We start from the raw sequence: 18,317 nt of genomic DNA, 5'->3' as shown, positions 1-18,317 counted from the left end.
ATAATTATAATAATAATGTGTGTGTTTATTATACATTTTTTTTGTTTTGTTGATTTTAATTTTATTTTAATTTTTAAATTAATTTTAAAATTGTTTTCATTTTTTTGGCATCGAATAATTTTTTTATTATTTAATTAAATTTAATTAAATGTTGTTTATATTTTTTTTTTTGCAAATATTTAATTAAAGTGTGTTTTTTGTTTTTTATTCTATATGTTTATTTTAAATTTATTAATATTATTTTTTAAACTCTATTTTTTATTAATTTATTTTCATTAATAATATTGTATAAATTACTTAATTATTTTGTGTTTCTGAAGCTTTGATTTTTGTGATATTTTGTTTTTTTTTTGTAACTTGTGACATTTACATTTTTCATTATTATTATTTTTTTTTTTAATTTTCAGAAGTTGTCATTTTTGTACGTTTATACACGATTAAATTTTTAACACGTCTTTTACTAAAATTTTTAATTTTATGGTATTTTTTTTTTTTAATTTCTTTCTCTTACTTTTAATCATTACATTAATTTTTTTTTTATTAATACAGAGTTATTATAAAAATTACAGTGTAAAATTTTATAACATTGTGAAAATGTTATAATAAATGTTATTAATTATTGTTTTAACAGAAAATGTTGTTGAAATCATTTTATTTGCAATAACAATGATTTCAAAGAAAAAGAACAAAATTATTAAAATTATTTTTGATTTTTTTTTATTTTTAAATATTAATTGCATTAATAGCTTTATTTTGTTATTACTCTGTATATTATAATAATATTTATGAACTATTTTTGGATCGTGAACTTTAGAAAGCAGCAATACAAAAAAATGTTCTATTGTTATTGAAAATTTTTTGAAGAAAATTTGATTAAATTTATAAATTTATGTTTTTCATTAAAATTGTTAATTAAATTCGAATAAGTTACAAATCAATTATAATTTCGGTAATAATTTAATTTTAAATAAAGAATAATTTAATAAATCAGTAATTTGGTAATTATTTTGCATTATAAAATATAAAAACAATTACAAGTAACCTGTACTCAACAACGACACCAGAAATATGCCAAAAAAATCTGATGCATTCTGGCAATATGCTAGAAATGTTATGAATTTTCTGAGTTTGTTTTACAAATTACTTCATTAAAAATCTTTTGATTTTTGATTCTGGTAATAAAGTTGAATAAAAATTATAGTACAATTGGCAATATTGTTTACATTGACAATCATTACATTGAGCTTGCGGTGAGAAATTGAGTAAAAATATTAATAATTTTCAATTCCTGCATTCCTCTGTGGCTGTATGCAGTAAATTAATTAAAATTGAAATAATTGTAAGAATTTCAAGTATTGCTAAGCCAGCTGAATCGAATTCGAATTTGTTATTAAGATTAAATGTTTTTTTCATCTTTATCGTTTCCAAAAATCAGTTGAATTGCGAATGCAATAAATATTTTTCAAATAAAAATTAAAATCTTATTTATAAAAAACTAACAAAAATAAAAATTTTATTTTTAACCAAGAATCTTTTTCAAATAACTTTGAGTTTCTGGTTTAGTTAAAATACGTTTTCGATTTGGTTTATGCTGTTCAAAACTTCCTTCATCTGAAGTATAAACATCATGATGTCCTACTGAACCCTCTTCTATTGATGATGATGACGATATTGTTCCAGTTGTATCTGATGACGACGACGATGATGCTGTTGCCTTTTTCAAATTATGTTTTTTTAACATTGAAGTTTTCTTTGTGGGTAATAAAGTTTTAATTGTTGTTGTAGCCCTAGTTGATGTTATATAAAGATTTTCATTATTAATTTGTTTCGATCTATTTAAATCACCCATTTCGGAAGAAGATGTAGAATTATTATTAGTTTCGCCCAATGCTGATATACTTTTATCAGATACGGAATTAATAAGTGCGGCTGTTGTTGAAAGCTCATTTAAATTTTTATTAATATCTTGTGTTGGTGTTCCAAATAATGTTTCATCAACTGTTGTTGGTAGTTCGGCTTTTTGAATATTTGATTCAGCGAGAGATGGAACGAAAGATGACAATTTAAGAGATTCTGCATTCGGTAAATTTTCAGATTCTGAAGTAAAATGAATTCCACTTTCTTTATTATTTGAGTATTCAGTTGCGGTAAGTGGTGCCATATCTACAGTTGGTAATAGTTTTGGAATTTCATCAGTGGATGGTTTATTTTGCGAATCTATATCAATTTCTGATGACATTAATGTTATTGGTTTTGTTGTAATCGAAATTCTTCTGGGATTTTCTGTACTTCCATCATTCGATAATTTTATTTCAACAACTTGATTTGGTATAATAGTAGCTGTTGGTGTAATTTGTTGTGATTCAGAAATGTCTTTATCTGTTACTGATTTCGCTTCTGAGATATCTTTTGAGGTTAAACTTGTGACCGTCGAAACTGTTTGTTCCAAAACTTCTGATTCTGGTAATGTTGTTAATGGTAATTTTTCACCAGCAACCTGTGTTGCCGTAGATTGGTCGAAATTTACTTCGTCAGGTTTATTTTGTTTGGAGTCAGATACTAATACTTTTGAACTAGCTAACGTTGTAGTGTGGTGATTAACATCATTTACAATAGGTGTCATTGATTTAATTGTAGTCGTGGTAATACTGTTTGATTCGGACCCTGAATGATTGACTTCGTCATTCGATGAAGTCAAAGAAGTTGTATTTGAATCAGTTGGTGTCGTTTTCTTTCTGACAATCTGCAAATCTAATTGATGTTCGTTGTTGTGTCCCAAAGCCGATTTTGGTGATTGATAGTGAGATTTAACCATAAGCATTGGGGGTATAAAGTGATTATCATTAGTTTCTTTAATATGTTGATGAGCAGTTTCTTCTGATATTATATTGCTACGTGGTTGTTGTGGGTGCATTGGATGACCAATTGTAACAGCTGGTGTTGACTTAGTTTCACCTGGCGATAATGTTGTGACTAATAAAATAAATAAATTAGACTGTTTAAAAATTTATTTAGAAAATTCTTGATAAAATGTAAGAATATTAAATTGAAAATCATAGGAATAAGATCGTTGACAAAAAACTCTTACTTGTTACGTGAGATGACGATATTGTAGCCGTTGTCGTAGTTGAATCAGGTAAATTTGTATAAGCTGTTAAGGTACTGGATGGTAGGGACTCCGATTCACTTGTTGTTATAGATATTGATGCTTCATTTGGTAATGAACTAATTGTACCGTCAGATGATATTCCCGATGCAGTATTTAAATTTTCTTCACCTGCAAGTGGATTTGTTGTTGAAATGATTCCGTTTGAGCGACTAACATCATCAACTATATCATCAGTGGCTATTACAGGTAATGTTGTAGTTCCTGTTACAGTTTCATCATCTGTATTATCAATAGTAATTGATTCCATTTCTTTTTCATGCGCAACTAAATGTGTCGTACCAGCAACAATATTTGACTGCATTGTTGTAGTTGTTAACATTATTTTATCGGGAATTTTTTCCTTCATTGCTTTATTCAAGTCCTTATCTTTAGCTAAATTATCATCTTCATGTTTTAAATCTTGTGGTAACATTTTTTTTGTATGTGGAAGAGGTTCTTGAATCTCATTAAGATCATCATCTCCAAATCCTAAAATTGGTTGATCACCCATCATCATATCTTCAATAGCTATATTTTTACCACGTTGCTCTTTCTTCTGTCCATTTGGTAATTTCTTATTTAATTTTTTATCACCAGATCTTACTTTTTTATTTTGTCGTTTAAGTGTTTTCTGATTAATCGTGGCACCTGTTGATGGAATTATTTCCTCAGATGGTGTAGAAGTTTGCTGAGTTTCTTGTTTTTGTGTTTGTTCTTGTGGCTGATCAGCTTGCATTAATTCTTCAACATCAAATTGCTCAATTAATTTTTGAACAGGATTTTCAGTTTCTTGTTCGGAAATTTTCTCCATCGGATGAAAACCATTATTATTCTGTACACTTATATTATTGTCTTCATTGTTATCAGTTTGAGCATTTTTAATGATTTCAATTGACTTCTTATGACTGTCTAATAGATCTGAGTTAATAACTAAGTTTTGTCGTTCATGACTGAAAATTTGTTGGATTTCTTGTTGAATTTTTTCATTTTTGCAAATCAGGTTGTTAATAATTTTATCTAGATCCTGTGTTTTTTTTTTTACCACCACAATAATAAGGTTATTTTGAAATTGTTCATGTTATCAGTGAAATAAGATGTCCACAAAATTTTTTATGAATAATTTTTTTGAAAAAATAGATGGAAAGAAAGAAAATAAAAGAAATAGAAAAATATAATGGTACCGTTATGAAGTAAAATTTGTATTATCTATGCTTCTATTGTATGTTTTTTGTCATTATTAAACTTGGGTTTGCTTGGTATATTTTGGGACTTTGTTAAATTAATAGAGAGCTATTAGTTTAACAAATCAGATTGTAAATATATATGGAAGAGAATGGAAACATCAAGCATATTTTTTGAAAAGGAAAATTTCATGATTTGAATAAATAATGAAGTTGATAATGTTGGTTTTGTTTTCACTTTTAATTTAGTGACATTATTAGTATGCTTGTATTATTTCCACATAGACAGACTCAACCGCGTTCTCTTCTGTATTAACTTTTTTTTTATGAAACATAGTAAATTTTGTGTAACCATAGAACGAATATGTGGATGAATTAGCATTTATATTCTTACATTTTTCAAGTAGAGAATATTAGAAAAATCTACCACGCGTAATTCATATTATATCTGACTTGTTATAGAAGATTTTCCTGAAAGGAATGAAAATTTCAAATACAAATGATCCTTGCAATCACATTTCTGACAGTTACTCTTAAAATTTCTGCTTTTGTAAAATTTTAATACGACTAATGTAGAATATGTGACCCAATTCAACAGTGATATGATCAAAAATTTAAATGTGATATGAAGGTGTGTGCCAAAGATCTTACCTGTTTTCCACGGCAAACTTGAATTATTGTACCTTCTTCATCACCACAATCTTTTGTTATTTCAACTGTTCCACTATCAGCCATATACTGAATTGTTAGTGATGGGATATCTCTTATAACACATTCTTCAGCCCAACTAGGTACTATAATATGAAATGAAAAAGATTTTAATTTTTCAAATTAATTTTTAGCTCTAATATTATTTGTAGCGTTTTTAGTAAAAAATAAAGATGAAATTTTTTAATATTTACCATTCATTTCACAAAGAAATGATGCTGTTTCTGGTCCTCCACATCTTAATGCATGCCAACGATAATCTCTTACTGGATCTATAACTGCACATAATGGTGCATCAATAACTGGTAAAGATTCAGCCCAATATTCAGTTGTTGAAACCAATGGTTTAGAATTTCTATAATAATAGAATACAAAAGGAATTTTTAGATGAAGTTGAAAATGCATTTTTGAGAAGAATTCGTAAAGAAAATAGAAATCATTAATTCATTCAAAATACTTACGACCAGTAGAAACGATCAGAATTCTGTGATCTCATTAAACCGATCCAAACTGGTTCAGTAACATCTAATATTCTAAGAAATTCTCTTGATGCATCGAATTCTACACTGTTGGTAACTAAAATTGGAGTATAAAAATAAATTTTTGTTTTTAAAAAGAAATTAAACAGGTAATCAGTTGCTTCGTCAAGTTAAAAGTCTGTCCAAGTTACAGCTCAATGTACAGATAATACAAAATGTTGTCGCAGTCCTTCTGGTAGTTTACTTTCGTTTGTCAGTTTCCGAGTTATTCACAATCTATAGTTGATAGTTTTAGTCTTATTGCACTAATTAATTTCTTTTTTAGTTTTTTTTTTGAAAATAGTCGGGATTTCAAGAGTGCCTTAGGAATTCATAACAATTTGTAATTAAGAAAAACCAGTTGAGAAAGAATTTTAAATATTTAAAATTTAGTCTTAGAAAAGATCATTGTCCCTTTATTAACTTGCTTACTTATGTGCTATACAAAGTTATATTGCCAAGATGCATCTGTATTTTCTAAAGTAAATTTAATTTATTATTAATGTTAGTCAGTATGTGTACCAGAAGATTCTCCCCATAAAAAATATTATTTTAACAAAAAAAAAAATAATTTTCCCATTATATAAAAACAAAAATATTCTGTTATCCAACAAAATAAATTGAATGTTGTAGTTGAGAACAGGTTTAAAGATAAAAAGCAAATTATTTGCATGAAAAATCATCAAGTAAACCACTTTCAACTAAATATATTGCCCTTTCATATCCATGCACATACAGAAATGTGCATATATATAATTCATATATAAGTATGTTGATAATGCACTTAAGAAATGACTCTACAAAATAAATAATCCCGTTATTTAAGTGAATGGACTATGAGTGTACTCATACTATGATGAGCACCTAAATAAGCAAAGAGAAAATTATGTATACACATACACATATACACATACATAATTGCATTGAAAACTATAAAGGATGTTGAATAAAATATTCGGCCCATATCTTCCATATATAAAATTTTGTTTTGATGAACTATGATGTGTACTAGGAAGAGGATGAAAGAATCTAAAATTATATTATGAAAATCTCATAATATTAAAAATTTTTTATAAGATAACCAATACCCATACACATATATCTACAATACACATACCTATATACTGATAATTTCTGATGTATGAGCTGATAACACTCCATGTTTAGGCTTATAGAATCGATTCAGAGGGATAAAGAATAATGCAGATATTTCACATCCTCCACGATAAAAAATCTGAAGTTCAATAATTTTAAATTTAAAAACATTTTGGCTCTAATTTTAGGGATACTTCATTGTCCCATTGCAAAAGGATGACTCTTTATAGTAAGAGCTATTTTGAGCCTCAAAAACTTGAGAAGCAACACGAAAAAAATAAAATTCTTCTATAATTTTTCCATCAATTCTGTCTCCCTCATTCGAGGATGTTATCGAGTCTTGCACAACTTGTATGAAAATGTGTATATATGTATGTGTGTAAGTTAATTTAAATTTTTATAATATTCACTTTTAGTTTGAGTACTAAACAAATATTCACAGATGGCTAACGTTAAAAGACTCTTTAATTTGTCTAAGAAGTTAAAATCAGATTGAAATTCTGAAAATTAAAATCATTAACATTCTAGCATCTTATGTGCACATATGTTGTATATATAGATAAATGCAGACCAATTAAAAACTTATTAAAATTAAGAAAAATTTATATCCTTTTTCAGAAAATTTAATTTTAACGTGTGCACATGAGTGTAGGTAACAATGTTTGTGCACATTAAAATTAAAATAAATTTTTTTTAAATTGGAATTTTTTTCAAAACTTTTTAAAATTTTGTTTTTGGATTAATAGTTTTTATTATATTTAAAAAATAAAGAGGATTCACAAAGCACATACTGAAATCTAGAATTTGAGGGTAGCCTGATTTTAATGCATGACCAATCAAAAACTCTTTTAGAAAAATATTTTTACGGTGTTCCTATAATTCATTAAATCTGATTAAAAGTTCACAATTTTAAAATATGCTTAAAATATTTAGAAATTATGTTTGATGGACAAAGCTGCAATGTGGGGTCTCATAACCGCAAGTAAGTCTATTTAATTCTAAACTAAACCTATAAATTATATTTTCGAATAAAATATGAAAATTTACCTGTTACTAAATTGGCATGATGAAATTGACAAACAGCATCTGCTTCAAACCATGAAATTTGATCTCTAAAGAAACGATAAAAAACTGTGAAACCATCATGTGGTAACGTCCAAGTGTTGCTTATATTGACCTGAAAAAAAAAAATAATATGATTTTTAATTTTAATACACAAAGTTGTAATTATGTAGGTAAAAATATGTAGATAATTTTTCTAGTTGAAGATCAATGAGGATGGCAGTTTCATGGCACGAAGTGAGTTAAAATAAGTTTTCTAGAATAAAATTACTTTAAATGCCTAATAATTATTTTAGAAGATGTGCTGCATGCTCCAAACTATTTCATTCTATTTCAAATATTAAATTCGAACTAGTAACGTAACTTTAAATAATGCAATGCAGCAAACAGTATTATAAACGGTATGCACTGCAGCAAACGATGTAATGATGCAAAAGACGATAGTATTATTTTCTGTTACAAATTTGTGGTTTATGCATGTGTGCGGATGTTTCTAACCGATATGAATGTATGTAGCCAAACTAGCAGATTTTTGGAAACAATTTTCGTTTTACAAATCATTAACGGGAAAAAATTTAACAATATTCGAAGTTTCATTGCAGCAGAATAAATGACGTATGCAATAATGGGTGCATACCCAAAGAATATGCACCCGTTATGGATGAATGCTTAGGTGCGTGCCCAACGAATACGTGTCTCAACATCCCCTTTTGTAGATTAATTTTAAGACGTAAACATTATTCTGTAAATGACAACAAATTCATTAAATAAACTCATAAGGTAATTGAATTCATTTTCTTCTAAAATGAATTTAAATAAGCAATTTAGAAAACCATTCTGCACTCATTTATATTCCATGTAGATTATATAGAAAAACAAAAACATAATTTCAAGCCTATACAAAAATGTGAAATGATTTTAAAAATTTTTCGAACAAAATAACGAAAATAAAATATATAAAAATTTATTTACAAAATTTTGAAATCATCAAGGTTATTACAGAAATCACTTTAATATGGTTTACTTATTGAGCCTCAAAATCCATTCGAGTAATCACACCAAATAAACTCTTGTCTTATATTTTATTGAAATTTTCTTTTCTTATCTTATTTAGATTTTTTTCTTTATAGTTCGAATTCATTAAATTTCATCTCACGTCTCAAATTATTAATAGAATTTTTAAAACGTAAAAATAACAAAAAAATTTTTCAATACACACACACACACTCAAGCACACTGTCAATAGAAAGTAAAGGAGAAAAAAAAAATTTAATTTGAAAAAAAAAAAAAAAAGAAAAAAAAAATCTTTAGGTTTGAAAAAAAAAAGTTTTCTTTATTTTAATTTTTTTTTTGTTTTCTTTTTTTTCTTAATAAGAAAATAGAAAATTTTTCATCATCTAATCTAAGGGTTTCTTACAGAATCCATTCATGTAACAAAACCATAACAAGAGAAATCAATATTCTAGTAGCATCTTAGAAAAAAACAAGAAAAAAAAATGAAAATAACATAAAAAAGAGTAAAAGACAATCAAAAGGATTTCAATTTAAAATTTTCATTTTCTTTTTGTAAATTTCATTAATATTTTATATGAATGAGAGAGAGATACACACACACACGTAAACATTTTTATTCTTAAGTAATATTGGGTAATATGCTTGGTACCTACACACTTGTATAAAAAACAAAAATATTATTTCAATCAAAAGTCATTGATTTCAAAAAATAAGCAATAAGAAACGAGAGAACCAAGACAATAATAATAACATTAAAGAAGAATAACATAATAAAAGCCTATCAGAAGAATACAGCCATACTTCTGTAACAAACAAAATATATTTTAAAAAAAAAAAACAACTTGACATTTGTATGAGTGATCTTTAGTTGAGAGACAGGGAGAGACAGAGGTTCTCAATAATTTGAAGAATGATGATGACAACTGAATAGTGTGTAGAATTAAGGAAGATCAATTTATTGTGTCTATTCTTTAAAAAAAAAACTTATTTTCGCATTAGAATAAATAAAGAGAGATATTAAGAAATTACCCACAAATTGTTCTCCAGGTGATTTCGTCATATGTATTATCTCTGCAGGTCAGTAGGTAAAGTGTTCGCCTAGAAAGGGTTATATCATTGTTTCGAGTCCAGTTCGAGGAGGAAAACTTTTTAATTTTTCTGCCTCGACTCGTTACTTTGGTTACAGTTCTATTAATTATTCTAATAAAAATTTAATAATAAAGATAAACAACTACACGTTATATTGTTAATTTCTATTAATTTCGCATTTTTGCTTAGTTACCGATAACCAAAGTAATCCAAATCTGTAAGAGTTACAATGGATCAGAATAAAAATCAGAACAAAATTAATTTATAAAATAATTACAATATTTTAAGATTGTCTAATGAGGCTAAACATACTTGTGTGCTTAAATATTCTTTTATATTTTTTAATATTAAATAAATTCAATATTTTTATAACTGATATACATAAAATAGGGAATACATTATTAATCAATTACTAGCAAGAACTAATAAATCTTATCTAATTACAGAAATGTTAATGATTCTGTAATTTTTCTGTAAATTTTAACATTGTACAAAATTTAATGGAGTAAACAATATTACGAGTATCTAAATTTTTTATAAATAAATATGAATGACAACCTGCTAATTATGAGGTAGTGGTAGCGGCACATTTGTTGAGATTCGGTGGACATGCTGCACCTGTAACGTCAACCAACCATGTAAAGGGCAAGAACTCTTGCGAGAAACGAATAATGCTCAAAATATTAAATTTTATTATTTTATGTAATCTTTGATTGTATTCGTACATGTTTTGTTCTCTTAAAAAATTTTATTGCCAAAAAAAATAAACTACATTTTTCTTGTATTTCTCTTGGAAATTTCCAATTAAATGTAAAAATTTTAATATTCTTAGGAATAAAAGCAATAAAAATATTTTAATTTTATGCCAACTTACATATAAAATGTAAATTCCAATTTAATTTTTTTTTTCTTGCTTTACAAAATGAACAATAAATATAAATTTTAAATTTTAATAATGTTAAAATTGTTTTTTAATAAAAAAAACAAAAATAGGTCACCAAGTATGCAAAGTTTTTTTTCTCCAATTTTTAAATATTCCGAAACAGTTTTCAAATATTTTCCATTGTAAATGTAAAATTTATAACAAAATTTTAAAGAATAGTGTTCATATGTTGCATATTATAATATAACAGTTTATCATATACACACAGTACACACATATGCTTGCATATTACCAGGAGATCATCTGAGCCATGTTACGCTACATAAGAAAATTAAGAAATAAGAATGAGAGAACAAGTAATTTATTTCCTTGTTAGACTTAATATATTGTAATAGCCCCAAAAAAAATAAAAATTAAAATAAAAAGAAATTTATTTTACTCTTATGGTTCGAGCAGCAGCCAAAAAGAAACTCAACGACAAAAAAAAAGAGAAGAAAGTGGAAGAAAAAATGCGATTTCCTTTCTTAAATAAAATACGAGTGCCATGAATAATAACGCTGGAAAATTATTTTATAATGAATGAGTTTTTTACTGCCCATAAATATTATTTTTACAATAGTTTAATTTTTTTTCCCTTATATGCGATTTCATATATAGTTTTCCTTTTTTTTTGTGAATATCCTTAGAGCAATTTTTTTTTTGCTTACTTTTGAATAAAAATTTTAAAATTATTATTTTTTTTCTCTGTTTTTTTTTTTTTTATTTCTTTTGCTTTTCTTTTACGATTTTCTACCAATTTTTATTCCCACACTTATTAACCATAATTTTCTGATGAAAAAACAATTGTTCGTACATAAAACAAAGAAAAAAAAATAACAATTCAAAATAAAATAAAAGAAAAAAGGATATGAACAAAGGACTCTTTTGTTCTCTTAATTATGATGGGAAAAGTATAAAGAATAAAGTACGATCAATATATTGTATTTACTGTTATAGTTGATCTTGATAACTATTAGTAAGCTCGAACAGTTGATGAGCTTTTCGAACAATAAATTGAGTTAAACTGCGTTTCGAATCGAAACTGCTGATGTTGCACATTTGAAATCAGGTTTTTGAATTTACTTGCGTCTGAAAGTAGGAAAATATGTTAAGGGCACAAAAAGGTGTATTAAAATTTTTTATAATATAAAGAATTATCAATGTGCAATAAAATTTAATATTAATTTCATGCTTTCAACGCAACTATTTTATTATCCCTAAAAGTATGCAATTTTTCAAAATTATAGCGTTTTTATTATTTCAATAAAAATAAAAATTTTTTTTATTATTTTACATAACAACGACTACAAAAACGATTTTTTGAAGAAAGAAAAATTAAAAAGGAAAGGAATTCAGGTACCCTTATAAAAATAGAATCATTTCAAAAATTTTCACGTAACAAGGCATGAAAAAATTTACCTGACAATTATCATATTATATTTTATATATAAAAGGTCCACTTTTAGGCATGTCCAGCGGGAAAAAAGAATCCGAATACTTCACAAAAACAAAGAGAAAACAATAGAAAAGAAAACGAAAGCTCAAATAATTTTATAACGAATAATGTAAAGAACAAAACAGAAAAAAAAAATTATTAAAAATTGAAATTTCCCTAAGGATAAATTGAATTTTAATAAAATATAAGATGATATAAAAATCAACATGCATCACATACTTATATACGCATCTATATATATACACATATACACATTACACTTCATGCATATTCAAGTGTACAATAAAAATACAAAAAAATTTTTTTTTCTCTCTCTCTCTTTTTTTTTATTTCATACAATTTTTCTGATTATGTGCATTTAAAATGCTTTTTGTTTTATGGCTGTATGATTACCTCCTCTTTTATATCTTTTGAGAATAATAAAGAAAAAGGAAAACGTAATATAAACAATTGTGTTTTGCGTAGAAAAGATGAGAGTAAAAGAAAGAAAAACAATGAGGGATGAGCGACATTTAAAGTTTTTTTTTTATTGTTATTTCAAAAAGAAAAAGGAAATTTTTTTAACTCTCCTACTTCATCTTCTTCTTTGTTTAAAATTACTGTAAAACATTTTGTAAATTGAGGTCCTGTACCTAACAAAAATAATAAATATGAATGAGAAATGAGAATTAATTAATGCTTTTTCATATATACACGCTTACATGATTTCAAATATTTTTCAAACCACTTGTGCTTTTATAATATGGAAAACGATTTCTGATTGAATTCTTTTGAGCGCTTATATTTAAAACAACAATATTGTTTGGTTGGATAAATCGACATTGATTTCGTGCTGGAAAAGTTATAAAATTTTAAGAGTTTATAATATCTGTTGGCGTTATCCTTGACAAAGATTTATTCTCAGTAATTTTTAAATCCAAAAATTGTTTCAGTTTGATTTTTTTAAATTATAGTCCAGATTATTTTAATGAGCAGTCATTATTAGTTCACGATTTTTTAAAAATTTGCTTTATCTATATTTTGAAATCTAGTCTTAAATGTGAAATTCCTTTTATTTGCAATTCAGAATGTCAAAGCATGTATATACTTCAATTTTCATTGGGGTGCGAATTTCCAATTTATAATAAATTTAACAAGTGGTAGGTTCTCGTTTAATTTGTTCTACATTATCCAGCATTGAATAGCTCCATAAATTTGTGAAAAAATTTCATTTAAGCAGAAATATATGCAAAGCGCAATATGAACTACACAATACCCACCCAATGTAAAAAATAAAATAAAGTATTATGCGAAAACTTATCCATACTTTTGCACAAAAACTAACATAAAAAATCTGCCTTAAGCCTTAAAATTATTTTCTCTGATCAATAAAATACGTCATAAATTATTAAATTCGATGGCATATTGAATAATTTATTTATTTTTTCTCTTCTATATATAAAATTTTTCAATTCATATATGCAACCAAATTTAATTTAAGTTTAGCATAATAAATTTATCGTAATACTAACTGAACCATCTCTACTTCCGTCATAATATTGAATTCCAACTATTATTCCACTACCATAAAATTTCACTATTTTCCATATAACTTGCTGCATAAATCATTTATTATTCAGGGGGGGAAAAAAATAAAAGAGAGAGAGAGAGAGCATAGAAAATTTCTCGCTTAATAAATTTAAAATGAAGGCATTAAATTGAAAGTAAAATATCAAGGATTTTGTAGAAACTATTTAACCGTTTAGAAAGAAAAATTTTTTAATATTTATTTTGTAAGTTGAATAAATTCCAATTTAATAGAATCCTTATAAGGATAACAATAATTTTTAAAGATTTTACAGTTGATTTCTTTTTCAATTTTTGTACCATAAAATCGTTAATTTAAAATTTCCTTCTTCATTTTTCTTAAGTTATGATGAATGAGATTTGATGGAGAGTTTTCTTGAGTTTTTTCTATGATTTTTAATAAATTTGTTGTTTTTTCTTTCTTATGTCTAAGAAAAATTGGAAATGTTTCGAAAAAATAAATAGCGTATATGAAATTTTGATTTAGGAATTAGTTATAATAAGGAATTGTGGATGTTCGAGGATAATTTTGAAGAACTTCTTACGTATTATTTTAATCATAATGTAACTGCAAAAATTTCACGTAAAATTTTGAAAAAATCTGCAATTTTGCTAGAATTTTATGACAGGAAAAGCATATTAATTTCGTATGCTTTGATGGAATAGGTCAAGTCTGGAATTTATAATGATTTGCCTTGTGCAAGGCGAAAAACCTAATGGTATTCATTTATATTTCAAATACTTTCAATGCTATTAAATATAGTTTTTTCATATTTTCTAGTAACTTGTAAATTCCGGACTTCAAGCGCTGATCACCTAATGGTTTATGCATCATTCCAGTTTTCTATTTCATTCTTATTTTAAAAATTGGGCAAAAAAACTCATATGCAATTATCGTCTGACTTTGAAACAATTTTTGAGAAATTGCAACCACTATCGTTACACGTTTTGTGGCTAATGAAAATTTTGTCATTTACCTAATGGTACAATCTTAGTTTCAAATACGAATGCTGAAAATTAGTTAAGCAAATAAAAATTTTAATTGGGCGATATTTAAATTCTGAATAAATTTAAAAAAAATTTCCAATTTAATTTTAACATGTAAATTTTAAGATGCATCTGTTCCTTTTAAAGCACAAAAATTTCATGTTTTCATAATTGAAAATTTTTTATTGAAATTTAATTAAACAAAATTTTATGTTATAATTAAATTTCCAATATGTTACCAATATCATCTATATGGAACTAATAAAATTTTATTTGAAATTCATTTACATTAACATGCACATTATGTATATATACATATACATGTCATATTATTTATATTCGGAATCTTAAAAGTTCTACAAAATCCTATATACTCGTATTGGAAGACAGAAAAATAAGATTTTTTAAAATTTTTAAATAACCTAAGTGATTAATTACTAAATAACAGATGTTGTGCATTTTATATAATAAGAAAGAATTTTAATAAGGATATACATATTCGCATATTATATATATCTATATATGTCCTATTAATTTCATTTTCTTAAAATATATTGCAAAAAATTTAAATCTAAAATTAAAATCAAAATGATTGCATGCTTTCATACAGAATAAAATTTCCTTAAAAAATATTTCTTAACAAATTTATCAAAAGAAGAACACTATATAGATTCCCGAGCATAATAACACTCACATATATATATATATATATATATTTTAATTAATGATATTCTCAGATACAATATATTAAAATGCCAGTTCAAAAGTATGCTAAATATAAATACATAATATGTGTATATGTGTATATAATATATAAATTACATAATATTTCTCAAAATGAAAATTTAATATTTATCAAAAGACAGGACATTATTTTCATCACTGTATGCATAATTCTACATTATTTTGCAAATGAATCTTCCTAGACATTAATAGAATTTAAGAATATTCTGTTATATTCACATAATATAACATAATATAACAATATAGAATGATTGCAATTTTCTTATACATTTTATCTTTTCATTTAAAAATGTGCATACGATCACTTTGAAAATTTATTTTTTATTATTTTTTTTGTAAAGAAATTTTAAGTGTCCTTTAGATGGAATTCTTAAAATGATATGCAAATAAGAGTGTATATACAATGAATTCTGAGAATAAGATAGAAAAACTTGAAGATGGATGAGCGTATATGTTTATATTATGTGCATATAGAGCAGCTATATGCGCTTTGCTTTAGAAACAATGTGACAACTTTAATATTTAAAAGTATAATGGTGAAGTGGTTTTTTTTTTGTAAACAATACATTATAATGATAGATAGTCCTTTTATACAAGTATAATATTGTGTTGTGTGATACTTCGGTTAAAAGAATGACAAAATAACAAAGAACAACATAGAAAAACTTCGAATATTTTTTTCCCCTTTCTATTTATTTATTAATATAAGAAATTCTAAACACATAACCACATCACATAAACAACCGTCAAAAAATATTGTGAGAGAATGAAAGAGAATTTTTTTTTTGATAACATTGTTGTGTTATAATAACCCTGAAAACTTCAAATGAATATAAGCGCAATGGTGAAAAAAAGAGATGAAGAGTGATGAAGAGAGCAGGAGAAATAAAAATATGCAAGACATTAAAGTATTTTGTTTAATTCATACGATAATAATGCTCGTTAAACATAATTACGTGTTAATGAGAATATTATTCGTACATGCTTTGAATTAACGGAATGCGATTAACCTCATAAAAATATTGTTGGAGAATATTTTTTTTTTATATTAAGGAGTTTTTATATATAAGGTCTTCGGGTTTTGTTTTGTTTTTATTTTGTTATTGAATATTTTCAGTATTCTAATGAATTATAAAAAATAATAATGTAAAAATAGCAGGTACAATATGAGAATTCGGTAATTCAGGAAGTAAATCGCGTCTACGAATTCAACGCAGACGACTTTGTAAATTATTTGTCGTTTTAAATCGGCCTTAATACTTAAACACGGAAATTGTAGCTATATAATCTGCTCTATATTCTGCAAATTGTTATTATATGCTCTCTGTATATTATTCTCTCTGTTATTTTCTTTCCCTTCGAATTTATTACCTTTAAATGTGTGATCTAAGTGAAAAATTGTTTGCTTCTTTTCCTTTTGAATGCCAACTTCTACGTTTACAACTTAAAACTTGACATTTGTTCACTACATATTGGTAGTGTTATCGAATTTATCATTAAATAAAAATTCAGAGAAAATCAGAATTAATTTAAATTGAATTGGAGTTGGTCTTCATTTAAGTAGCTGTTTTATATAATTTGAAAATATTCTCATTAATTAATTTGAAAATTTGAAAATGAATTTAAGTGTCACAATTCTAGATTGGTGTAAAAATAAACAATTTGTTATCTGAGCCAAATACTGTATAAGAATTTCTTATATTGAACACATTTTCGTTCTGTTGAAGAGAAAAACTTGTAAATCAGTTCACAATTTCAATATGACATCCAATCGCAATATCATTTAAGAAATCTTTGCAAATCCATACAACCAAATAACTACCTACATAACAAATTATTCCTTAAACTATATCTACTGTCATTCTTAAAATAATAGTAGTTGTCTTTTATAAAAATATTTTGCAAAATATTTACAACGCTTATAACTAAAAGCGAAAAAAATAATTGGAAATATTTTTCTTTGAATTTTTGTTTTTGTTATTGAAATATTTCCAAGTCAAGAAAAAAACAACAAAAACAAAATTAAAAAATTCTTCTTAGAAGATTACAGTTTTCATACTAAAAAATATTTTTCAAAAAAATTTTTAATAAATTTTTTTTTTCTTTGTTTCTTTCTCCTGATACTTTTTAACTTATGATCCATTTCAAATAAATAAATTTATTGGCAAAATATTTAAAAATTAGTTATTCTTCTTTCCCGTACATAAGATACAACAAAATGCTAAATAGAAAAATTTATAGAAACAAAAACAAAGAAAATGGAAAATATTTCGAAAAGAAAAGTTGAAAAATTTTAAAAAAACTTTTCTCATAAATTTGTTACAAAAAAAATATCAGCGTTGTGTTTTCCACTTAGGCTCCTTGTAACCTCAGCATACATTTTCTTTCTGTTTTTTGTTCTTATATGCAAAACAGTGTCATTTTAAATTTTGTAAAATTGTTGTAGGAGGTTTTGTAGGTGGTGGGGTGGAATTAGAAGAAGAAATGTGTAGGTATGTATGTAAAGTTGCAAAAATAGCGAATATTTTTAATATTTTTAAAAAGTTGTGAGATTTTTTTTCTTTTTGCTTTTTTTGTCTATTTGATTCGATTTCATTTTATGTTCTTTAGCAACTTGTTATATAATAGTACTTTGGAAACTTTTAATATTCTTTGCTAAAGTATAAGTAAAAAAAAATTTTTGATATTTTTTTGTTTTTGTTTTTTTTTCATGAAATTTTATTCATTTTTGCTTACTTTCATAAAGTTCAGCTTAAAATATCAATTTTAATATGAAAAGTTTTTCTATTTCAAATTTCAGGTATTAAGGTAAAATTTGATAATATTG

At 25.3% G+C, this 18,317-nt stretch overlaps 1 protein-coding gene across 2 annotated transcripts in view; it reads right to left on the bottom strand.

The window, feature by feature from the left end:
* Positions 1–1,143: 1,143 nt before the first annotated feature.
* LOC129619392 (mucin-2) overlaps positions 1,144–18,317 on the bottom strand; it is a 101,234-nt gene continuing 84,060 nt past the window's right edge. For both annotated transcript variants that reach the window (XM_055534645.1, XM_055534646.1), the window contains exons 3-8: positions 7,698–7,827; positions 5,499–5,613; positions 5,232–5,392; positions 4,981–5,123; positions 3,089–4,172; positions 1,144–2,973 (exon numbers count right to left, since the gene is read on the bottom strand). In XM_055534645.1, the coding sequence (XP_055390620.1) occupies positions 1,520–2,973; positions 3,089–4,172; positions 4,981–5,123; positions 5,232–5,392; positions 5,499–5,613; positions 7,698–7,827 (3,087 nt within the window). In that variant the 3' untranslated portion in view covers positions 1,144–1,519. The remainder of the gene's footprint in view (positions 2,974–3,088; positions 4,173–4,980; positions 5,124–5,231; positions 5,393–5,498; positions 5,614–7,697; positions 7,828–18,317) is intronic.

The sequence above is a fragment of the Condylostylus longicornis genome, unplaced genomic scaffold, assembly GCF_029603195.1.
Source record: "Condylostylus longicornis isolate FDR11 unplaced genomic scaffold, ASM2960319v2 ptg000013l, whole genome shotgun sequence".
In the NCBI taxonomy this organism is placed as follows: Eukaryota; Metazoa; Arthropoda; class Insecta; order Diptera; family Dolichopodidae; genus Condylostylus; species Condylostylus longicornis.
Note: the sequence above shows the minus strand (reverse complement) of the source record. Positions and strands in the feature narration are given on the sequence as shown.